Source organism: Athene noctua, chromosome 22, assembly GCF_965140245.1.
Source record: "Athene noctua chromosome 22, bAthNoc1.hap1.1, whole genome shotgun sequence".
NCBI lineage: Eukaryota > Metazoa > Chordata > Aves > Strigiformes > Strigidae > Athene > Athene noctua.
The window spans coordinates 8,772,696-8,797,800 of record NC_134058.1 but is presented as its reverse complement, the minus strand read 5'-3'; the positions used below and the strand labels follow the sequence as shown (position 1 = coordinate 8,797,800).

General features: G+C 49.2%; 1 protein-coding gene across 1 annotated transcript; it reads left to right on the top strand.

The window, feature by feature from the left end:
• Positions 1-2,368: 2,368 nt before the first annotated feature.
• LOC141969316 (ankyrin repeat domain-containing protein 26-like) lies at positions 2,369-3,656 on the top strand. The gene is made up of 2 exons (XM_074924947.1): positions 2,369-2,692; positions 3,383-3,656. The coding sequence occupies exons 1-2, from the start codon at positions 2,369-2,371 to the stop codon at positions 3,614-3,616; spliced, it is 558 nt and encodes a 185-aa protein (XP_074781048.1). The 3' UTR covers positions 3,617-3,656.
• Positions 3,657-25,105: the final 21,449 nt, after the last annotated feature.

Here is a 25,105-nt window from a genome sequence, read left to right as displayed (position 1 = left end):
GGGGGTTTTGGGTGAATCGAAAGGCGCATTGAGGGGTGAGGGGAGACCCAGTCGGCGCAGCCACAGGTCCAGGGTGCATCGAAAGGCACGTGCATGGGGACTGGGCACACCAGAAAGCAAAGCGAGGTGTAGGGGCGTCCTGAAATGGAGCCCGGGGACTTGGGGTGCCCTTAAAGCGACAGCCAGGGCTCCAGGGATGCAGAGAGAGGCACAGAAATGGGTCCAGGGTGTTCCAAAACTCAGGCTGAGAACCCAGGAAGCACAAAAAGGGACATGGGCGTGTCCAGCCACCGCCTCTTGTGCTTGCAGGGAGCCTTGCTGGCGAGAGCCCGCTCTGCCGAGCCCGTCTGTCTCCCACACAGGCGAGCCTGGCAGGCAAGAGGAGGACAGGGGTCCACAGGGAGGTGGGAACCTTGGAGAGGTGGCCTTGGGCAACCCTGTGCCCCTGGACACGTGCACCAGGGGCTGTTTCCTTGGCAACGGGGCCTGTACACACACAGAGAGGTCCTGAGCAACGGGCCCCTCCCAGCCCCCATTGAGCCCTTTATGACATCAGCGCACAGTCCACAATAAAAGGGGTTCTGGCACAGGCCCTGCACACACAGTACCTGGTGGTGCTGCCAGTGCTGTGCCAGTGGGCTGGTGCTGGAGGCACTGGTAGAGCTGGTGCTGCCAAGGGAACTGGTGCTGCTGGTGCAAGTTCTGTTGGAGCTACCAGTGGAGCTGGTGGCAGCGCTGGTGGAGCTGGTACTGGTGCAGCCGGTGCTGCCACCGCTGCTGGTGGTGGCTGAGCCTGCAGGCAGCTGCCCGTGCCCTGCCACTCCTTGGGGTTGGCTCCTCTGTTGGCAGCCGGCACCAGGCAGCGCCCACTAAGTCCTGCCTGGCACCGGTCCCCAGGGATGGAGGAGGGGAGGCGGTTCAGTGCCCACCCCCGCCGGGCCTTGAGGAGGATCTGGCAGTGGCTGTGCAGGAAGGACAGGAGCAGGGGGGCAGCGGAGGGTCCCGTGTCCTCCAGGAGCAGCGGTGGCCACGAGCTGCCGCCGGAGGCACAGGACGAGCTGCACCGTGCAGCCGCCACTGGCAACTGGGCCCCGGCGCGGCCACTGGTGGAGAAGCGCGACACCGACTGCCGGGACAAGGCCAACAGGTAATGGGGCGCAGCCAGGAGGGCGCTGGCTGGGAAGCTCCGGGGCTCTTTTCCTCCCCTGGGGCTCAGCTTTGTGCCTGGTGGCGTTGGTCCTTGAGGGAGGTCAACACAGAAAGGGCGGGCAACAACAGGCCCTTCTCCTTGCCGTGAGCTGTGCCCACAACTGGCTCTGATCTTTGTCTCTCCAGGCGCAGGCGCAGTCACAGCGCGCGGCCCGTGGACGCCCGAGGGCGGGAAAAGAATGGAGAAGCTGCTCCAGGCCAAGCCAAAGGGGTGTCAGAACCCAGCACTCCCCGTGGGGCAGCAGCGAGGCGGTGTGCACCCGCCCTGCCGAGAGCAGGTAGGACTCTCCGGGGTTGGTGGAGGAGGGATGGGCAGAAGGCCTGTCGCCTGCCCTTGTGGCGGCTTGCCGTGGAGACGGGCCGTTTGGAAACGATGATGTGGTGTGGCTGAGGATCCAGGAAAACGTGCACTGCCGGGCCTTGTCCCTGCAAAGCAGAACTCTCGAGACGCTCATTCCTTCGGGGCTCATTGCTGATCACTTTGAGCCATCCCGTCATCCCCCTGGCACAGGGAAAAGAGACGTGTCTGGAATCTGCATTTTGACAGGTCCCCCTGGCTTTGGGGTGTGTGGCTGTGCTAGGGTTGTCTCTGGAAGCACGACGGTTGGGAAAGCACTGTAGGCATCAAGGAGCTGTGTGAGCTCACTCTGGTTTCAACAATATGTGTGTTTAATGTAGATGAGCCTGCCGCCTGCTTGGAGTCGGCCGTCCGTAAGTCGCCATCAGATGAAGAAGGTGTCAAGGAGAGCCAGAGCTTTGGGCCGGAGGTATGCAAAACCAGAGATTTTCAATTCGAGTCCTCCTTCCCGTGCTAATGCAAAGCCAGACTTTTCCATGAATCGTGTCTAAGGCAGAGTTATTGAAAACTCTTTGATCATCTGATGTCAAGCAGCTGACAGTCCTCTTCTGGTTGTATGAAATGCTGCTGCTGTCTCCTGGTTTGAGCTGATTCCCTAAGTGCTGTCCATTTGTGTTCTGTAACTTTGAACAGGCAGAAAATGTCAGAGCCCGAGTACTGACGGTGGGGTCAGATTCATCCCCTTCCCACCTGAGCCCTGGGACACATCAGCCATCAGAAGGTGTCCAGGCGCAAGTGTGTCTGACAGAATGTCACCAGTGCCTTCGGGTGCAAGGACAGCTCTGTGAGGACATCACTGAGATGCGAGAAGAAATCAAGAGCTTGTCTCAGCGGCTTAGCAAAGCCCAAAAGAAAACTGATGGGCTGGAAAAGGAATTGGACCAACTGAAAAAAGCCCTCTTGGAAAAGACATCGGCTTTAGACCGGGCAGAAAGAGAATTACAAAGGTCCAAGAGGCAGACACTGGACGTGTATGCTCTCTGCCTTAAGAAAAATAAGAAGAGAGGAAATTCCATCAAGAAGGCTGAAGTGCTGCAGCAAAAACTGGCCGAGCTCCAAAGTGAAAACTTTTTGCTGCGTCAGCAGCTGGGAGACGCGCAGAACAAGGCCGCCCAGGAACGAATGGTGAGTGGTGGTGCCTTTACATGCGAGGCCGACAAGGTAGAAAAAGAGGTGAGGTGAGCACTGGCCAAGACTGACTTAAAGGAGAGCGGTTCCCAAGGCCGTCTGGCGCTTCTAAGAGTCGGCAGGTGTGCGGTACGTGCGCGGGAGTCCTTCGCTCGGCTTGGTTCTGTTCTGCGCTGGTTTTGTTGGAATCGCGGAAGGTTCTGACAAGCCTTGAGATGTTTATAGACACACACGTACGTAGAAACGCTGAGGCAGGCGTTGGGTTGCGTTTGTGTAGCAGAACAATGGCGTGAAGGCTGATACACAGAGCTGGCTCTAGGAAGCCTTGGCTGGGATCACGGGAGAAAGGGCTGCAGTCCAACGACAGCTCCCGCGTTGGCCTCCGGTTAGATTTTAGCATTAACTTAAGGAACAAGCCAAACCCCACAAAGGCACAGTCTCGGCATCTTCCGAGGGGAATGTGCTGGGAGACAGAAATCTTCACCGAGTGATGACATTTCTGCAGTCGTCTTCACTCGCCAGGGATGGCTGGAGACCATCAGCTGTGCAGATGCCCTCTTCTTCCCGTGGATGCGATGGCTTTGCTTTGCGATGCACTTAGAAAACTGATCTCGGTCTGTGAACTAGTAACTGGAAGTAAAAATACGGACTTGGGCTTATTTTTCTTTGTACTCGTTGTTTCCCTAGAGAACAGAGGCACAGCTGCAAGGAGAGCTCGCTGATGCTGTCAGAAAGCAGCACACAGCAGAAACTGCACTGCAAGACTCGACGCACCAGTGCAGTCGCCTGAAGGAAGAAAACTCCCGCTTGCAGGAGGACCTGGACAAGGCGAAGGCCAAGGTATACAAAGGCTGTCAACACGTTAATGTCTCTGAAGCTGTTCTGAGGCACGGACGTGCTGTGATGCTGCAGGAGGAGTGAGCGCCTTTGCCGCGGAGCCTGTCTGGAAAGGAGGGATGGGTGGAAGCTGGAGCAGTCTTGTTGGCAAGGGCTTGAAAGGCGCACGTACTTTCCGAAATCCAAGCGCCTTTTCCCTGGGTTGAAATACAAACTCAGTGCATTGACAGCCATGATCTCGATGCATCCCTCTGATGGAGTTTCACCAAGACTTGAGACCCCTCTGCTCAAGGCAGGTTCTTTTTCCCCACATACAGGTGCGCGAACTCTCCTCACAGCTGAAGCTGCAGTCCCAAAAATCTCTGCAGCCCACACGTGTAAATAAGGAGATGGGACAGATGGTGACAACTCTGTCAGATCGCTTGGCGACTCCTGGCCCAGCTCACACCACAGCAGAGCAGGAAGAGAAGCGATATCAGAGTCAGCTTTTGCAGGTCAGTTCATGTACCATTGGTATCTGTCGTCGGCGTTGCGTCCTCTTGTGGTTGCGCTCACGACTTCTGGGGGTTTTGTCTTGGGCACGTGGTTCTCTTTGTTAGTGCTGTGGGTTTGGCTTTCCCGTAGGGAAGGCGGGCAGCTGCAAAAGGCTGCGTCAGAGTCTGTGTGTCGTGTGTCCTGGGACCAGTGGGTGTGAAAAACACGCAGCCATTTTGCTGCTCCTCGTCCAGACAGCGTTTAGGCTGTTTAAGAGCTTTTATGTCAAAGTGGCGGAAAGAGCAGGTTTGTTGAGAGGGCTGGGCATTGCCTTTGTCTTCCCGTTTCTTGAAGTTGCATCTTCTCTTTTAGGTACAGGCAGCCGCTGAAGCCAGAGTAGAAGAGATGAACACCGCTGTCGCCTCTTGGAGAAACGAGCTGGAGCAGATCATTAGAGCTCAGGCACTTGAGCTGAAGAGAGCACAGGAGAAGCAGGAGTCGACCACCCTGCTCCTGGCTTGTGCTCAGGTTTTGAGGTTTGAACACAGCCAGTATCCAGATGTCACGTGGCTGGCTCTTCACCTCTCCCCTGCCTTCTCTGGTGAAATAGGGGAGGGACAAAAAAGAGAAGATTCATAGGCTGAATAAATAAAGAAAAGGATTTACTAAATATAACAAGAGTACTACAGTAAAAATAGTGAGTTCAGAAAGAAACAGGTTAAATGCAGCCGTGCCTTACTGAGTGCAGTGACTGCCCCCACAGCAACACACACCCGGGCCAGACTCGAAAATCCCAGGCGGGGCTCTCTCGGGCATGCCATCACATGGTATGAAATACTCCAAAGAAAGTTAACTTCATCCTGGTCAAAACCAGGCCAGTCTCCACCTCTTATTCCATACCACTGACGTTATGATCCGGTTTCCAAATACATCTTAAGGTATCACCACCCCCTTTTTCCCCAGGTCTCACAGATACCACTCCCTGAGTCTATGGGCATCCTTCCACGAAGTCTGATGAGTTCATTTAGCCCATAACTTCGTGTTCCATCTCTCATGACAGTCTATAAGGCTGAGGAATGAGGCGGAGTTGGCTCAGTCGGTGGAGGAGGAGGCTTTGGATTTGGCAAGGGAATGTTGTGAGGCACAAATTGCAAGAACAGGGTTATTTGACAGTGTGGTTCATTGGCTACTGACACCTAAAATCAAATCTCCCCGAGGCATACATCAGACTTCTCCATCCTTCTGCATCACCCACCAAGTCCACCCAGGTCCTTGGGCAAAAGTAATCCCGTGCATGGGTTTGCCTTTACCCAATGCAGAGGCAACCCAGACGGCCTTCCCCAACATATTCCTCATGCGCACTACGGGGGCTTTATCCCCAACCACGGTATGTAGGAGGTTTGATTGAGCAGGGCCAGCTGGCTTGGCAGATCCTTTGGGACGGACTAACCAGGTGACTTTTGCTAAGTGCACATCCCAGTGTTTGAAAGTTCCACCACCCGTTGCTCTCAGTGTAGTTTTCAGCAATCCATTGTATCGCTCAATTTTCCCAGAGGCTGGTGCATGGTAGGGAATGTGATATAACCAACCTGCCAGGCCTCCCCATATTTATATTTTGACCATCGTCCTCCATACCAAAAGGGCTTTAACCATTCGGCTTGCTTGATTGTAGCACACACAAGTCTCGCATTCATGGATTACCTGTGCAACAACATCCATGGTTAAGTCCACCCCTCAGTCATGAGCCCATCTATATGTTGCATTTCTTCCCTGATGGCCTGAGGAGTCATGGGCCCAGTGAGCCAGAAATTGTTCACCCCGATGTTGCCAGTCCAGATCTACTTGAGCCACCTTGATCTTGGCAGCCTGATCCGCCTGTTGGTTGTTCTGATGTTCTTCAGTGGCCCGGCTCTTGGTCACATGAGCGTCTACATGGCGTACTTTCCCAACCAGATTCTCTACTTGAGCAGCAATATCTTGCCATAATTCAGCAGCCCAGACGGGTTTTCGTCTGCGCTGCCAGTTGCTCCGTTTCTACTGCTGTAACCACAGTGCATTTGCCACCATCCATGAGTCAGTGCAGAGACAGAGCACCGGCCATTTTTCTCGCTCAGCGAGACAACTGACTCGATTCACCTTCTCCTTCAGCAGCTTCAGCGACCCGTTGTGTGGGGCTCCACACAGCTGCCTTCCACCTTCAATGTTTCCCCACAATGTGACAGGACCCGTCGGTAAAGAGGGCACATCGCTTCTCGTTAACCAGTAGTTCAGTATATGGTGGGGCCTCTTCAGCACATGCTACCTCTTCCTCTGGCACCATTCCAAAATCTTCGCCTTCGGGCCACTGTGTGATCACTTCCAATATTCCCGGACAGCTGGGGCTCCCTATTCGAGCCCGTTGTGTGATTGATGCGACCCATTTACTCCACGTGGCCTCAGTTGTGTGGTGTGTAGAGGGGACCCTCCCTTTGAACATCCAGCCCAGCACTGGCAGTCAGGGAGCCAGGAGGAGCTGTGCTTCAGTCCCGATCACTTCTGAAGCAGCTCAGACTCCTTCGTATGCTGCCAGTATCTCCTTTTCGGTTGGAGTGTAGCAGTCTTCTGATGCTCTCTATCGCCGGCTCCAAAACCCCAGGGGTCGACCCAGAGTCTCCCCCGGTGCTCTCTGCCAGAGACTGCAGGTAGGGACACTCTTCCCGGCTGCAGTGTAGAGAACATTTTTAACCTCTTGCCCTGTCTGAACTGGCCTGAGGGCTACTGCATGGACTGTTTCCTACTTAATTTGTTCAAAAGCCTGTCGCTGCTCCAGGCCCCATACAAAATCATTCTTTTTCCGAGTCACTTGATAGTGAGGGCTGACAATCTGACTGTAAATTGGAACGTGCAGTCTCCAGAAACCCACAACACCCAAGAAAGCTTGCGCTTCTCTTCTGTTAGTTGGTGGGGACATAGCTGTTATTTTATTAGTCACCTCCACTGGAATCTGACTGTGTCCATCCTGCCATTTTACTCCTAAAAACTGGATCTCTTGTGTAGGTCCCTTGACTTTACTACGCTTTATGGCAAAACCGGCTCTCAGAAGGATTTGGATTATTTTCTCCCCTTTCTCAAAAACTTCTTCTGCTGTATTATCCCATATAAGGATGACATCAACGTATTGTAAATGTTCTGGGGCTTCACCCTGTTCCAGTGCAGTCTGGATCACTCCATGGCAAATGGTGGGGCTGTGTTTCCACCCCTGGGGCAGCCAATTCCAGGTGTATTGGACACCCTTCCAAGTCAAAGCAAACTGTGGCCTGCACTCTGCTGCCAGAGGGATGGAGAAAAATGCATTGGCAATATCAGTCATGGCTTACCACTTGGCCACCTTCGACTCCAGTTCATACTGAAGTTCTAACATGTCTGGCACGGCAGCACTCAGCAGTGGTGTGACTTCATTCAGGCCACGATAGTCCACTGTCAACCTCCACTCTCCATTAGACTTTCGCACTGGCCATACGGGGCTCTTAAAGGGGGAGCGCGTTTTGCTGATGACTCCTTGGCTCTCTAGCTGACGAATCAGTTTATGGACAGGGATTACAGAGTCTCCATTGGTGCGGTATTGCCGTCGGAGCACGGTTGTAGTGGCAGTTGGCACCCGTTGTTCTTCAACCCTCAGCAGTCCCACAACAGAAGGATCCTCTGATAGACTAGGCAACACAGACAGGTGTTTAATTCCTTCTGTCTCCAAGGCAGCTATACCAAAAGCCCACTGATACCCTTCTGGGTCCTTAAAATACCCTCTCCTGAGATAATCTATGCCAAGAACACATGGAGTGCCTGGGGCAGTCACAATGGGGTGTTTTTCCCACTCTTTTACACTCAGGCTCACCTCGGGCTCCAATACAGTCAGCTGTTGAGACCCCGCTGTCACTCCTGAACTACAAACGGGTTCTGCTCCTTTAGAATTTGATGGCATTAGGGTGCACTGCGCACCGGTGTCCACTAGAGCCTTATAGTGCAGGGGGCCTGATGTGCCAGGCCATCAAATCCACACGGTCCAATAAACTCGGTTGTCCCTGTCCTCTGCCTGGCTGGAGGCAGGGCCCCTCTGATGTTGGTCATAATACTCACTAACGACAAATGGGTTAGTGTGGTGTACACGGGTTTCAGCCTCATCTTGATCACTCACTTCTTGTGAATACAAATCGGAAGTTCTTCTCATAGGGTCATGAGCAAAGTCGACCTGTCTGCTCTGTTTGGGGTCTTGATTACTGGAGAGCAGAGCAGTATTTCTCCTGAAAGGACCACGTTTTGGACTTGTTCTTCCTTCCAGCTCACATACCCGCTTTTCTAGGAGGTAGGTAGGTTTTCCATCCCATTTCTTCATGTCTTCTCCATAGTCACGCAGGTGATGCCACAGCTTCCCCCGTGGTGTGTACCGCTTCTCTCAAGTAGAGAAACGATTGCCTCTAATAGCTGAGATTCTGGTCTCTGCAGGCGGGGAGTCGGACATGTTCTCTTTAAGTTGCTGGAAATCTTGAGATAATTTGTTCAGAGCCGCCATGATCGGGAAGAGACACTTTCTTCATATTGTCATAGTCAGCGAGCCGGTTCATTCACGGTTGATCCCTCTTCATCTTTCCGGTCCATTAGTGCTAATGCTAATTTTCCTAAGTTAACTAAAGCATTCACAGAAGTAATACCTGGTGCTAACATGGAGGCAAAAAATAGCTGTGTTCTAGTCATTAATTCCACATTGTCCTTGCAGTCTTCAGTTAAGATTTTTAAAGATCGTGCATTCCTTCTACCTTGTGTGAGATCATACTGTGTGGCTGCAAACAATGTAAGTTTCTCTACATAACAAGGTCCTCCAAAGGCATATCCTGGGATGCCTCCCCAAGCGCGATCTCCACAAATCAAAAAATACCCTTTGGGCAACATTTTAGCACGACCATTATTCCATATTCCTTTTTCTGGTAATCGTGAACCTAAAAATCCAGAAGCTTCTATGCTTCCACAATAATTGCTGAAAAGATGTAGACCGGGCCAGGGAGGAGAAACATCAGTAGCATAGGGCAAACGACTATCTGCTAAGCTTGGCTGAAGTCTAGTCGGGCTGATGTTTGAGGAGTGTAAATGAGTATCAAATGTTGCAAAAGAGAAACATCCCTATGGCATTCCTCTTGTGCTTTTACTTTCACGAACCATAAGGGTTCCTTTTAATTGTAATTCATGTATTGGATTCGGGGCACTGGTGTTGAGACTATTGATTATTCGTCCTTGAAATAGAGGCCAAGACACATCATGACATGTTTGTGTACAGTTATAGATGGTCATGCAATTCCTTATGACATCATGAAAAACATCTTGAGCCTGAGTAAAGTTGATTATCATGCCATCAAAATCTTTAAGGTCAAAGTAGGTATATCCAATTAAACACGTTCTAAAAGGATCAGTGGCAGAAGTAAGGCTCAAACAAAATGAATCTTGGCCAGTTTGGTTCACCCATGTAACCCACATATTTGTTCTGACGTCAATTCTTATCAAATCTGCTATTACTAGTGTTAACACATTTACCAAAATCCACATTAATAGCAACCACATTGTGATAGCCTAATGGCGTTTTCTTCTTTTAGTTTTACATTTCCATGCAAACCTTTTTGCACAATTTGTTTTAGTTTTTTCCCATAATGGGGCAGGGACTGTCCAAATATAAGGCACTAATAAATCTTTAGCACATTCAGTGTTGATTAACTCGACATCTAAGGCCTGCTGTTAGAGCTGATCTATCAAGTCCAAATAAGCTGTGGCTAATTTTTCCACTCTATTTTCATGAGTGATAGACAATATATGCAAAAGATCATGTGCACTGCGAGGTACTGCAGATTTACAGCACTGGCATCCTTGATAATAAAACTCGGAGCTTACCCAAAATTTATCCTCACAGGATTTACAATACACCAAAACCCACGGTTTGCACATCTGGCAAACACAACAAGTTATTGAGTTCATTTACATATGTTTTGCCAATTATTAGGCCTAGCATAAAGGACACAGCCAGCATAAAGATGAACCAATAACCAAATTGTATTTGATACAAAAAGGTCAGTACGTGGGTGAGCACTGGGGGTACAAACAAGTCAGTCAGATTATACATAATTGACATCAATCCCACTGACCCCAACAACAACACCGCACGACCAACAATGGGTGGGATAAATGGTGAAATGCAGTTTCCCATAGAAGGAACAGGAGACAACCAAGTCAACAAGCCAAGCACATAAGACCAAGGAAGCCATATACTGAATCTCTACACAGCCCGCGTTTACAAAAGCCAGACCTGACTGGAGCCCAGTCCCAGGGAGGCGGGAGGTCCTTCCCCAACAGGGAACTCTGCACAGGGCACCCACCTCACAGACAGACAGAGCTTTCGACCATGTCAATACTGAAATTTTTGGTTGCTGTCTGTAAGAAGACCCATTCTAAGATCACCATCTCTTCTTCTTGTAAACCTTTCTCTCGCAACTCCCCCTTTTTCTTTTTAAGCCATTGACATAGAACACTAAAAGAGTGGGTTACGACGTTGACAACATAAACAGAAATTGCAGTGTCTTCCAGACGTCAAGAGCTCCAGTGAGAAGAGATTTTTTGTGCTATGTTATGCAAGGCCTCTTGTTGTTCTGCTGTACACATATGAGGTTCTGCTGCATCAGTGCCTTGTAGCCATGGTAAAAATGAAGCAATATCATAATTAGTAATTCCAACAATATTTCGAACCCATTAAATATCACCTAGTAATTTTTGAGCATCATTTAGTGTTTGAATAGTGGTGCGCAGATGGATCTTTTGTGATCGTATCTGGCTATCTGTAATGATCCATCCAAGATACTTCCATGGTGCTGAGTGTTGAATCTTTTCTGGTGCTACAATTAATTTCTTTGTGGCCAATGACTGAATTATACTTTGAACAAGTTCATCAGAAATCTCATGCGGGTGTGCAAGAAGAATATCATCCATGTAATGATATATAAGCATCTCAGGAAACGACGCAACGGTGCCAACGCCCATGCTACATATAATTGACACAAAGTAGGTAAATTTTTCATTCCTTGAGGACACTGTCCGTTCATATCTTTGGCTTGGGGCTTCGCGGTTTACCGCTGGTAGAGTAAATGCAAAACGTTCAGTGTCAGTTTGATGAAATGGAATAGTAAAGTAGCAATCTTTTAAGTCTATTATAAAAAGAGACCAACCAACAGGCAACATGGTAGAGGTAGGAAGTCCAGGCTGCAAAGCACCCATAGATTGCATTTGCGCATTTACAGCTCGCAAGTCCTGTAATAAACGCCATTTTCCAGATTTTTTTGGTATAATGAATATGGGAGTGTTCCAGGGGCTTACAGAAGGTTGAATGTGACCAGCAGCTAATTGTTCTTGAACCAATTGTTGTGCAATTTGCAGCCGTTCTTTTGTCACTGGCCATTGATCTACCCATACAGGTGTTTCTGTAAGCCATGTGAGGGGCAAGATGGGCGGCTGTTGATCAATGGCCACCATTTTAAAAGCCGCTTATTTGTAGTTAGTACTGCGCCAATTTGTGACAAAACATCTCTTCCTATCAGTCCTTGAATTCCAGCCGGTAATGACATAACATACGGTCGTAACATGACTCTTTGTTGATCTGGGAGTATAATGGATACTGGATCAGTACTTAAGGCAGGTGCTTCTACACTCCCTACTCCCAAAACTCTTGTAGTAGGCTTTTGTACAGGCCAGTGATGTGGCCAATGTTGTCTGCTAATAATAGTAATGTCTGCTCCCGTGTCTAGTATAACTTGTATTTGTAAGTGAGTCGAGACCTTATGTAAGGTAACTGTTCCGGTCGGCCAGATAATTCTTGAGTGAATAAAATGGCAGGTCCAGTAGAGCCAAAACCTTTTGCTCCCCTTTTGTTTGATGTTTAAGAAACAAGTCACCGGCTTTAGGCTGTGAATTCCACAGTGCAACGATTTGAGCTATTTTGCTGCCAGCAGGAATAGTTAGAGGAGGAAACAACGTATAGGCCATAACATGAATTATTCCAGTGTAGTCAGCATCAATTACTCCTGGTAAAATTAGAAATCCTTTTATTCCAGAAGAGGATCTTCCGATTAACAAACCACCTAATCCGCCTGTGACATACTCTGGTACAAATAATGGTCCTTTTGCAGTAGTTGGAATTAAGGTGACTTTGTTATCCGTTAAAGTGCATCTATTGCTGTTGCCACATCCACTCCGAGGCTTCCGTATGTGGCTGGTGCATGTTGGGAAAGATACCCGTTGTTGATTGAGAACAGTTATTTTTGTTGACGCGCGCTGTCCCACCGCACTGTGCTTCCCGTTTCCCGATCAGAGACAAGCCACAGTTGCATGAGAGGATTTATTACAATTGTGACACCATACTGCTAGTTTTTGACAATTTCTTCTAAGGTGTCCACTTCCTCCACAACGATAACATGGACCCATATTCTGAATGGATTTTTTTCTTTCCTGGCATTTTGTTACTTATCTTAGTAACAGCAGCGATTACTGTTTTTTCTTTTTCTGCCTGTAAAGCACCTTTTACAGCAGAGGCAATCATGGCTGCTTGGGCATTCTGTTCTGCTCTGGAAGCACGTAGTAACATTTCATCAACAGGAGCTCCATTTGGTAAACCTGCTAATATAATCCTTGTCTTGGCATTGGCATTTTCAAAAGCTAACAACCGAAACATATAGTTTTTCATTTCATCAGGTAAATCTGCCTGATCTTTTCTAGCTTGAGATAGTTGATCAATAAAGGCACTATATGGTTCTGCAACTCCTTGTCAAACAGCCGCAACTGGAGCTGGCTTTTTCCCTTCAGGACTCTGCAGAAGAGCCTGGTGGGCTAGGTGTTTTAACATTTGATGAAAAATTGAAAGAAGAGTTACCTGTACGTTAGTGGTGGCATATGGGCCTTGACCTGTTAGCATATCTACAGTCACAGCATAAAATGGATCGTTCTGATCATGTTGATGTTTATTTAGTTCAGTAATTACAAGTTGTTTCCATGTTCTTTCCCAAATTAAATATTGAGAAGGAGTCAATAAAAGTGAGGCAATGTTCTGACAATCAGCAGGAGCCATCAAATCTGCTGTAAATATGAATTTGATAATGTTCTTTGCTGCTTCTGGTTTTAATCCCTAAGTAGTTACTGCCTGCTTTGCTTGTTGTAAAATTTTCCAATCATGTGGTTCCCACTTCCCAGCTCCTCCTTCAGTAACCACAGGGCAAGCTAAAGATCCAGCTGTTTGCCAGTCTCCTTCTAAAATAGCATCTCGGACTACTCCAGTCCATCGTCGCTGCACAGGATCAGTGTTGGAGGTTGTAGTGTGGTAAAATGGAGGTCATTGTATAGCCGGAGCTGTATTTCTTGTAGCTGCTGGTGGTGGTGGTGGTGGTGCAGAAGGAAGTGCAGGGCCTGCGCTGGAGTGCCACCAAGTGGTAGATTTTAAAGAGTCCTTTTTTGTCTCAGCACTGGGATGCAACTCCTCCAGTTTTTCCATTAATTGATGTAACGGTTTGTCATTTTCCAAATCGCCTGCAGCAGGAGCTGTTGGAGGAGTGTTACTGCCAGAGTTGTTGGATGACGATGAGGAAGAGGAGGAACAGGAAACCGGAAGGGACGGATATGATCGTGGGCAGCAACTAGATCCGCCTTGCTCCACCTCCTCTGTCTTAATTTCCTCCATCTTAGGAGCAGGCTCTTTCACTTCCGTTTTATTCTCAGTTGAAATCGGAATTTCACTGGTTGTACCACCCCCTTCCACACGAGGTATAATGTCTGCTGCAGATGTAGCAACAGGACCCGACATACCACGAACAGGCAGCTTAGTAACATCGGGACCAAAAAATTTCGCTCCTCGACAATGTGGGTGGCTGCTTTGTTCACTTCTGTTTTATCTGATTGTAACGCCTCTATTGCTGCAGCAGCGACCTTCCGCTCAGCTTTCATCTCTTGTAAAGCAGTAATCACTTCCCGCCACACTAATCCAAGTTCCTTTGCCTTTTTTCCTGCTTTTCCACCCTCTATAGTAAAGTTCCACAGTAAGTCTCCTACAGCCCTCCACTCAGACGGATTCAATAACATAGAGGCGCTGAGGCAAAGCTGTTGTTCCTGCGCCCATTGCACCAAGTCCTTTAGCTTGGACTGACTCACATCACTACCTCTCTTAGAGAGTATACTTGTGAGGAGCCGTATCGCTGCTACCACTTCTTGTGCCATAGCAGCTTACCTTCGCAGAGGACAGCCTGCAGAACCGTCTCCTGACTCCAGAAGTGCGTCTATGCACCAGCTTCTGTGTTTCTCCGCGCCGCTTCTACCCGAAGTTCTCCGCTCACCGCCACGTCTCAGTCGATGTTTTAAGAAAAGCGCCGTCCCTGTTCGGGTGTTATTTGTGGACAGATAAAGCCCAGGTATCAAGAACAACACCAATATGGTTTGCCAGCTTGATCCCATTTTATTAAGTACAGAGCATCTTATGTACTGTTAGAGAGTGATCACATGAAGCTAAACAAACTGTGATTGGTTCTAAGCTACTGTCCACATGATATAATTCATATTTCATTGGTACAATGTAAGAAGCACACGCGAAAGGCATAAGCCATGGACATCCTACTTGAGGTTTCAACTTCACACCTTATCTCTAATTAAAGAATCTGCTGAACAATAGCTGTCTATGCAGTGGCAAGCCAGAGAGGAATGCTGAACAGTAGTTCTTTATACAGAGGCAAACAGCAGAGAATTATTCATTTCGGTATCAAGGACCATGTGACCGTCATCATCCAAAAATTTCTCCACACCGATCACTTCTGAAGCAGCTCAGACTCCTTCGTATGCTGCCAGTATCTCCTTTTCGGTTGGAGTGTAGCAGTCTTCTGATGCTCTCTATCCCCGGCTCCAAAACCCCAGGGGTCGACCCTGAGTCTCCCCCGCTGCTCTCTGCCAGACACTGCAGGTAGGGACATTCTTCCTGGCTGTCCTGGTTCAGCTACGATAGGGTTAAGTTTCCAAAGCAGAGAGGGGGAAGGGATCTCCGGCCAGGTTATTCATACCATGCTGACGGTCAGGTCCAGCAGGGCAGGGCAGGAAGCTTTTTCTTTTGTGGCTCTGGTGGCGGGAAAGCAGGCGTGGGCTGGCTGTGTCCATTGTGGTATTTCTCTGTGTATCTTTTGTCTTGTTCACTGTTATTACTGTTTATTGTTCTTATCATTGGTACTGTTGTTGTTCAGATTGTTATTTATCACACTGTTGTATTAAATTTCTTCTTATTTTAAACCGGGGTTTGTGCCCTACTTGTGTCTGAGGGCGGGGGAGGGATAACGGCAACGTGGTCTCTGCTCCCGGCAGGGCCTAAACCAGCACAGCCTTTTTGGCGCACCAACGTGGGGCACAAGAGGGTTGAAATAAGAATCAAAAAGGGACAGAGTCTGTTAGAGCAATCTGTTAGGTGTAATTTTTCTGTTTGTATTTGTACTGTTTGATAAGAAAATGTTTGCAATGCTGGCCCACTTGCTCACATGGTGGGGCTGGATTAATCCTTATATCCAGTATATCATCCCAGTGCTGGTGTTTGTTATCGGTGGAAAATGTATAAAGGGTCTTATTTTGCCGTACTGGCTACTGACTGCTTATAATGTGCTTGTATCGCTGTTTGTGGGGGCGGGCCGGTACCTGTTTGCTGCCTGGGCTTTTGTTTGGGGTCTCACCCCCTCTATGGGTGAGCCAGGAGAAGAGATCCTCTTGGTTTTTACAGAGATTCAGTTATCCTTGGAGCCTGCAGGCCATTGTAATTATGGCACAATGCTTTCTGAATGTCTGCCTGATTTTGGCTTTGGCCATGCAGCACTTCTCTAACAATAGCAGTGCCCGGAAACCTGCCCCGAGGTCAGATAATAGTGAGTGGCAAGGGCTGTGGGAAAAGATGGGCAAAGGCCTGAGTCAGTGGGCACCTCCAATGCTTTGGAATTTCACTCCCGAACAAATGAAGAACCCTGATAAACTGATGGAGTGCTTGGAAAGGTGTGTTACCAATCTGGCAAAACCCAGGAGACACAACTCGCTGCAATGTGTTTGGGACTTGCCCATGCCTACCGTGTCCTCTTTAATACCGCTCCCTGCCCTCAAGGGGGAGAAAGGGCTGCAGGATCTGAGAATGAACTTACTAGTACAGCAGCTGGGCTGAGGGAACAGACAGAGCCAGTATCAGTCGCTTCCACCAGCACAGCAGCTGAGCCAGAGAGCCGGCCAGTGCCGGCGCCAGTCGCCCCGATACAGAAAACCAAATATACCAGAAAGACAGTTCGCAAAGTGGGGGATGGGGATGAGCCAGGCCCATCAGGGGAACAGGAGGAAGGGCCAGAGGTGATCGTCCGATCTCTGCCCCCGACTGAGCTGCGAGATATGCGGAGAGATTTCAGCCGCCTGGGAGGCGAGCAGATTTGCCCCTGGCTGCTCCGATGCTGGGACAATGGAGCCAGTGCTTTTGAGATGGAGGGGAGAGAGGTCAAGCAGCTGGGATCTTTGGCCAAGGATGCTGGCATTGATAGGGAAATAGGGAAACAGACTCAAACCCTCAGCCTTTGGAAGCGACTCCTGCTCAGTGTAAGGGAGAGGCACCCCTACAAGGATGATATCCTATGTCAGCTAAGCAAATGGACCAACATTGAGAAAGGCATCCAGAACCTCAGGGAACTGGCTGTGTTTGAGATGATCTATGGTGATCTGAATAATGAGCAGTCACCCATCGACTCAGGCCCCTTGCACACACCTGATGTGGCGAAAGTTCCTGAAGAGTGCACCAGCAGCACACTCGAAAGCATTGGCAATAGTGTCCTGGTGGACAGACACCCACACTCTGACAGTGGATGGAGTGGTTGGCCAGCTCCGGCAATATGAGGGAAATCTCCCTTCATCTCAGCATTCCTGGGTCTCAGCTGTGGAGGAACTGTCTCAGAGGGTCCAGAAAATGGAAGAGGACATGTCCTACGTTCCACCTGCATGGGCTGATGTCTCAGCCATTAGAAGTAAACATTTCCCCACCCAAGAGAAAGGCAGCAGAAGGTACACACCACGAGGCACCCTGTGGTTTTTCCTCCGCAACCATGGAGGTGGGATGGACAGCCCACTGCCGCCCTAGCTGCACGAGTAGAGCAGCTGAAAGGGAAGACCATCACAAAAGGGGAGTCCTCCAAGAGGAGCGCAGCTCCAGTGTCCAGTCAGAAATCCCCCAGGCAGAACAGAATGGTGAACGTGATGTCTGACCCTCTTGAGGGGACCAGTAAATCATTCTTACAAGAAGTGAGTGATGATGAGCAGGATTAGAGGGGCCCTGCCTCCAGCCAGGTGGAGGAAAGGGATAATGGGATTTACTGGACAGTGTGGATCCGATGGCCTGGCACGTCAGACCCACAAGAGTATAAGGCTTTGGTGGGCACTGGCGCACAGTGCACCCTGATGCCATCGAGCTACAGTGGGGTTGAATCCATCTGCATCTCCAGGGTGACAGGGGGATCCCAACCGCTGACCCTACTGGAAGCTGAAGTGAGCCTGACTGGGAGGGACTGGCATAAGCACCCCATTGTGACTGGCCCAGGTGCCCCGTGCATCCTGGGCATAGACTGCCTCAGGAGAGGGCACTTCAGAGACCCAAAAGGGTACCGGTGGGCTTTTGGTGTAGCTGCCCTGGGGGAGGTTGAACAGTTGTCCACCTTACCCGGCCTCTCAGAGGATCCCTCAGTGGTGGGGCAGCTTAAGGTTGAGGAGCAGGAGTGCCGATCGCTACCAGGACGGTGCACCGGCGGCAGTACCGCACCAACCGAGATTCCCTGGTCGCCATCCATCAGCTGATCCGTCAACTAGAAAGCCAGAAGGTGATCAGCAAAACTCACTCACCCTTCAACAGCCCTATATGGCCAGTGAGAAAGCCTAATGGCGAATGGAGGCTAACTGTGGACTATCATGGCCTGAATGAAGTTACGCCAGCGATGAGTGCTGCAGTGCCGGACATGCTGGAGCTCCAGTATGAACTGGAGTCGAAGGCAGCCAAGTGGTACGCCACGATTGACATTGCTAACGCGTTCTTCTCCATTCCGATAGCGCCAGAGTGCAGGCCACAGTTTGCGTTCACTTGGAGAGGCATCCAGTACACCTGGAGTCGATTGCCCCAGGGGTGGAACCACAGCTCCACCATTTGCCATGGACTGGTCCATACTGCACTGGAGAAAGGTGGGGCCCCAGAACACCTGCAGTATATTGATGACATCATTGTATGGGGGGACACAGCCGAGGAGGTCTTTGAGAAAGGGAAGAAGATAATTGAAATCCTCCTGAAGGCTGGCTTTGCCATTAAGCAAAAGAAAGTTAAGGGGCCTGCAAGGGAAATTCAATTCCTAGGGATAAAATGGCAAGATGGGCGTCGCCACATCCCAATGGAGGTGATAAACAAGATAACAGCCATGGCCCCACCAACCTCTAAAAAGGAGACTCAGTCTTTTCTGGGCGCTGTGGGGTTCTGGAGGATGCACATCCCGAACTACAGCCTGATTGTGAGCCCTCTCTACCATGTAACCTGTAAGAAGAACAATTTCGAATGGGGCCCTGAGCAACAACAATCCTTTGAACAAATTAAGTGAGAGATTGCCCAGGCAGTAGCCCTCGGGCCAGTCCAGGAAGGGCAGGAGGTTAAGAACATGCTCTACACCGCAGCCGGGGAGAATGGCCCTACCTGGAGCCTCTGGCAGAGAGCATCTGGGGAGACCCGAGGCCGACCTCTGGGCTTTTGGAGCCGGGGATACAAAGGCTCTGAAGCTAATTATACACCAACTGAGAAGGAGATACTGGCAGCGTACGAAGGAGTTCGGGCTGCCTCAGAAGCGATCGGCACTGAAACACAGCTCCTCCTGGCACCCCGACTGCCGGTGCTGGGGTGGATGTTCAAAGGAAAGGCCTCCTCCACGCATCATGCAACAGATGCCACGTGGAGTAAATGGGTTGCGTTGATAACACAACGGGCTCGAATAGGGAACCCCAGCCGCCCAGGAATACTAGAGGTGATCACGAACTGGCCAGAGAGCAAAGATTCCAAGATGTCACCAGAACAGGAGGTGACAGTGCTAAGGAGGCCTCACCATATAACGAGCTGCCGGATGAGGAGAAGCGATATGCCCTGTTCACTGATGGGTCTTGTCATAGTGTGGGAAAACATCGACGGTGGAAGGCTGCTGTGTGGAGTCCCACACGACGGGTCACTGAAGCTGCTGAGGGACAGGGGGAATCGAGCCAGTTTGCAGAGGTGAAAGCTGTCCAGCTTGCTTTGGATATTGCTGAGCGGGAAAAGTGGCCGAGGCTCTACCACTACACCGACTCGTGGGCAGTGGCGAATACCCTGTGGAAATGGCTGCAGCAATGGAAACAGAGCAACTGTCAACGTAAGGGTAAAACCGTCTGGGCTGCTGAAGTATGGCAGGACATTGCAGCCCGTGTGGAAAACCTCGTTGTGAAGGTGCGCCATGTGGATGCCCATGTACCCAAGAGTCGGGCCACTGATGAACATCGACACAACCAGCAGGCAGACCAAGCTGCTAAGATCAGAGTGGCTCAGGTGGACTTGGACTGGCAGCGCAAAGGTGAACTGTTCATAGCCCGGTGGGCCCACGAGACCTCGGGCCACCAGGGTAGGGATGCAACATACAGGTGGGCTCGAGATCGAGGGGTGGACCTTACTATTGACACCATTACAGAGATCATCCACGGATGTGAGACGTGTGCTGCAATCAAACATGCCAAGCGGGTGAAGCCCCAGAGAAATGGAGAGCGATGGCTGAAATAGAGATATGGAGAGGCCGGGCAGATCGACTCCATCACACTGCCACAGACCCGCCACAGGAAGCGCCACGTGCTCACAATGGTGGAAGTAACCACTGGATGGCTGGAAGCTTACCCAGCACCCCACGCCACCGCCCAAAACACCATCCTGGGCCTTGAGACCCAAGTGCTGTGGCGACACGGCACCCCAGAGAGAATTGAGTCAGACAACGGGACCCACTTCCGAAACAACCTCATAGATGCTTGGGCAGAAGAACACGGCATCGAGTGGGTCTACCATATCCCCTACCACGCACCAGCCTCTGGGAAGATCGAGCGCTACAATGGACTGTTAAACACCACATTGAAAGCACTGGGAGGTGGGACCTTCAAAGACTGGGACATGCATCTAGCAAAGGCCACCTGGCTAGTCAACACAAGAGGGTCTGCCAGTCGAGCTGGCCCGGCTCAGTCGAAACCTCCACATGCTGTAGATGGGGATAAAGTCCCTGTGGTGCGCATGAGGAATATATTGGGAAAAATGGTCTGGTTTAGTCCTGCGCCAGGCAAAGGTAAAGGCAAACCCATCCACAGGATTGCTTTTGCTCAAGGACCTGGATGCACCTGGTGGGTGATGGAGAGGTCCGATGAGTACCACAGGGGGACTTGATTCTGGGTGAGAACGTGCCGTGAATTATGCTGTGCCTGTGTAAACTGTTATTTTGTTATTGCTAACTGCTAAATGGCAGCTGGGCATGACGCAGACGGTATAGAATAAAAGGGTGGATTATGTCCTGGTTCAGCTAGGATAGGGTTAAGTTTCCCCAGCAGAGAGGGGGAAGGGATCTCCAGCTGGGTTATTCATACCATGCTGACGTCGGGTCTGGCACGGCAGGGCGGGAAGCTTTTTCTTTTGTGGCCTTGGTCGTGGGGAGCACGTGGCGAGCTGTCTGTATCCATTGTGGTATTTCTCTGTATATCTTTTGTCACGTTCACTGTTATTACTGTTTATTGTTGTTCAGATTGTTTATCACACTGTTGTATTAAATTTCTTCTTATTTTAACCCAGGGTTTGTGCCCTACTTCTGTCTGAGGGGGGGGGAGGGAAAACGGCAACGTGGTCTCTGCTCCCGGCAGGGCCTAAACCAACACAATCTTTTAAATCTATTACACTGTACCAAGTATGTTTTGGGGTTATATGACTTAGTAAACTGTAAGGATTGGCCACCATGGGGAATTTAGTAATTGTTCACTGATTCACAGCTCTTAGGTCTTGTACCATTCTGTATGTCCCATCCGGTTTCTTTACAGGGAGGATGAGTGTATTATGGGGTGACATGCATGGTTCTAAAGTTCCTTTTTCTGTAAGTCTATCAACTATAGGTTTTAATCCTCTTTGACCCTCCATTGGTATAGGGTACTGTTTGATTCTGATTGGACGACCTGGGTCCATTATTTGAACGCTTATGGGGGTCATTTCTATTTTTCCAGTTTCCCCTTCCTTATACCATACTGAGGGGTCTATAGCTTTTTCATTTTCTTGTGTTAAAGTACATAGCCGGATCTGTAATTTGTCCCCTTGGCTTCGGATGCTTAGATTTAATTTAAAAATCAAATCCCTTCCTAATAAATTGTATTCTGCCTCAGGGACTAAAAGGAAGTCATTGAGACAGACTTTGTTTTCCGTTTCTATTTCTACATCTTTCAGAATAGGAACTTTAAAAGGCTCCCCTTTTGCTCCTATTACTGAAATATAATCCTTTCCTTCTTCTATCCCCTTTGGGAGTCCTTGAATAGTTGACTTTTCAGCTCCTATATCTACTAAAAATAAAACCTCTTCTTTGTGGGGACCTATCAATAATTTTATCAAGGGCTCTGTTGATGTTCAAGTCCCCAGTAAGTATAGCCCCTGACATCCTTAATCATCGTTAAACATCTTCTCGTCTTGCTCCCGTTTACGGCAGTTCCTTTTAACATGTCCCTTCTTATTACAGTAGTAACATACAGGGACTGTGAATTTTTCTTGATAAAGCTGTTCTCGGGGTGATTTTTCTATCCTCTTGCCCTTTGTTTCTCCAGATGGAACCTTATTTTTCTGACTTTCCTTCACTGCTGCTACAAAAATTTTTGCTTTCGCTTTTTGCTTCTCCTCATCTCTCCTAACATAAACTTTTTGAGCTTCTCTAAGCAATTCTTCCAATGCTCTTTCTTGCCAATCCTCTAGTTTTTCTAGTTTTCTCCTTACGTCTCCCCAAGATTTGGCTACAAATTGGGTTCTAAGAAGTGCGGTTCCAGCCACTGTATTCGGATCAATTCCAGAATACAAATGGCAAGCTTTTTCTTAACCTTTCCAACCATTCCGTTGGAGATTCATCTTTTCCCTGCTGTTCATTAAACGCTTTATTAATGTTCTGTCCTCAGGGGAACCACTTCCCTTATCCCTTGAATAATTAGCGTTCTTAGATCTCTCGTATTTTGTCTCCCCTGGGGTTGTTGGTGATCCCAGTGGGGATCCACATTTGGCCATTTATGATCCCCTGGGGGTCCTGCCTGAATTTGTCTCTCCCAAATTCTCATTCCGGCTTGCCTGATCATTCCTCTTTCTTCGCCAGTAAATAAGATGCCTAAAATGGACTGTACTTCTTCACAAGTACTGGGACCTAAAAATTGATCTAACCTCTCAGCTACTCTGAGAGGATCATTTAATAGAGTCCCCATCTCTTTCTTAAAATTTAGGACATGGGAGGTGTTTAACAGGACTGCCACAAATCCGATGCCTCCTTGATTGCCTCCGAGGGGTACCTTCCGTAAGGGATATAAAGAAGCTCCCTCAGTTACGGCAGTTTTACTCCTTGTACATGCAGCCGGAGGTGGAAGGGGAACCGCCACCGGGGTCGTTAAAGCCACCGGGGCTGTTAAAGCCGCTGGAGCCGTTAAAGCCGCCGGGGCTGTCGGAGCTGGATAATTAAAGTATGGGGGCGGCAAGTTATCTAGTGGTTCCTGTTTATCATCTTTCTCTTCCTCCTTTTTATTTTTATCTCCTTTCTCCTCAAACTTTTTGTCTGTTTTTAAGGTAAGTATTGAGGCTGGAAAATGACGTGAAGTCCTCCTCCACAATCCTGCGTAATCACTCTCTTCTGCATTAAAAGGTTCCTCTGAATTAACATATTCATTTAAAGCTTGACAGATCCAAACTTTGAAGGATCCAAAACCAGGCCAAAAGACATGTGGTCGTAAAGGTTTCTTTGGCCATTCAACCATACAATTTCAATTTACTTTTTCCTTTTCTGGGGTCCCTTTGGTTCCAATTCTTAATCATTGTGCCTAATGGACTCTCCGGTGGTATGTCTAATAATTTGCTCCATTTCTTCTGGTCCTGGGTCTTTGATTTCTTCTGACCCATCTAGGAATTTTACAGTGGTAATTCCTAGAGCCCTGGGTTGCTGGTGAGAGTGTCTCGCAGGGGGCTTAGGACCTATCTCCCACCCACGAATCCTATAGGAATCGCTTCGGTCCTTCACAAGCCTATTCCCTCGTGGGAGATTGGAACCATGGTTAGAAGACCTCCACAATCGCTTCGGAACCAGGATCCATCTCAGTCAAACTCTCACTCACACACAGGCAACCGAATCCCACCCAACCGAAAGGTATACGCAACGCTTACGACTCTGTCTTCTTCGTCTGGATCTTTGCACGCAGAATTACGGGTAAAATAAACTGCTGCAGCTGGCAAGGGAGCTCACAAAAAAAATTAAGTACTTTGCTTGTCTCTGTTCGGGTTCAAGATGGTGTTAGTCCCCATCTGACTCAACCAGGAGCCACCTAGTGGTGGGGCGCCCCTCCTGTATTGTCAGAATGCAGGATCTAAGACCATCCCGGACAAGACCCCAATTGTTATAAATAAATTTAGACTCATCAAGATTTCAAACCAAATTCCAAATTTATTGTTTGAATAGAGACAAGCAAACAGCGCTGAGTGTGCCGGGAGTCTCCACTCCACCAAGACACACACACACATAACAAACCCGAGTCTTACTATAGTGTAGTCCTTTTACATATTCATGAGGATGGGCATGCTCTCTGAGGGGTCTGCGTAGTTGGAGTAAAGTTTCCCGGGCTTTCCTCAGGTTTCCATCATGGAGGGGAGAATGACTCAGCACAGGGAATGACTCAGCACAGGTGTTTTATCAGTCATAACATAGTCTGATCACAGCATAGTGCAAACATACTGCTGTCTGGTTTGGTGACGGAGGCCATCTTGGCTCCTTTCTTTAACAACAGCAACTGGCCTAAACAACAAGAACTATGTACATGAGACCTTATTTCCCTTAAACCTGTGACTACATGAAAAAAGTACAGAAGCATTTAAGAGTTCCATACTTAAGAGAGTTGCATCTTATCACTCACATGGGCACGAATTAGACAAACACATCTCACAAGGGGAAGATACGATTCACCCCACCCCTCTTCCATTTTCCTGAGTTTATCTACATATTCCAGACTCCGTTTGGGTTCTCACACACACACTTACAAGAGGATAAATTGAAAAAAAGCTGGTCAATAGTACAGCTGAAACAGAAATTTCCAACTCAGTCAATCTGGCAATTCTCCCCTGCAGTCCTCGTCATCCCCCAGCAACAGAAGCCCAAAACCTTGCAGCCCAGCTAACATTCTACAAACATCCCTCGCCAAACTTTAGATGTTCTCGGAGCTGATGCTCTGACTCTCCTCCTGCAGCTGGGAGGCTGTGGTGTCTCCAGGTGAAGCCACATTTAAGTAGCTCTCAGAAGGCTGAGAGGGGGATAAGCACAAGGAGGAGTCTTGGCTTTCAGCTCCTCCTGCAGGCTTCATGTCTTGCGCAGCCTTCAGGGGGCTGAGCGAGTCTGGCGGTTCTCGTGATGGGAAGCTGAAAAGCACAAGGTGGTGCAGCCAAAGTTCTGAACCTCTCCCTCACCACATGCAGAGAGGCAATCCCTGCCTCCTCCGTTTACCCCACGGTACCTGGTACGGGCAGATGGCAACACCTTACTCTGGAGTTGGCCTTCAGAGAAGTTAACGCTCTTCAAGTAACAGAGATTTCAAAGGAGGAGGTGCGTGTCAGACCCCAAATTTCCACCTAGTCTTGGTCTTTACAGTTCCCCCAGCTCCACTGACAGTTCCCCCCATGAACTCCAGCCCCACTGAGGTACTAATCATTGGTTTGTCCTCTGGGTCTGAATTTAAACTCAAAACCCCACCTCACTAGCCCAGGTG

Excerpts from the sequence above, each read along its gene's own strand:
- LOC141969316 (XM_074924947.1), top strand. The coding sequence starts at position 2,369 with ATGCGAGAAGAAATCAAGAGCTTGTCTCAGCGGCTTAGCAAAGCCCAA. Across the intron at positions 2,693-3,382 it reads AGGCCGCCCAGGAACGAATG|AGAACAGAGGCACAGCTGCA; the intron begins GTGAGTGGTGGT and ends TTGTTTCCCTAG.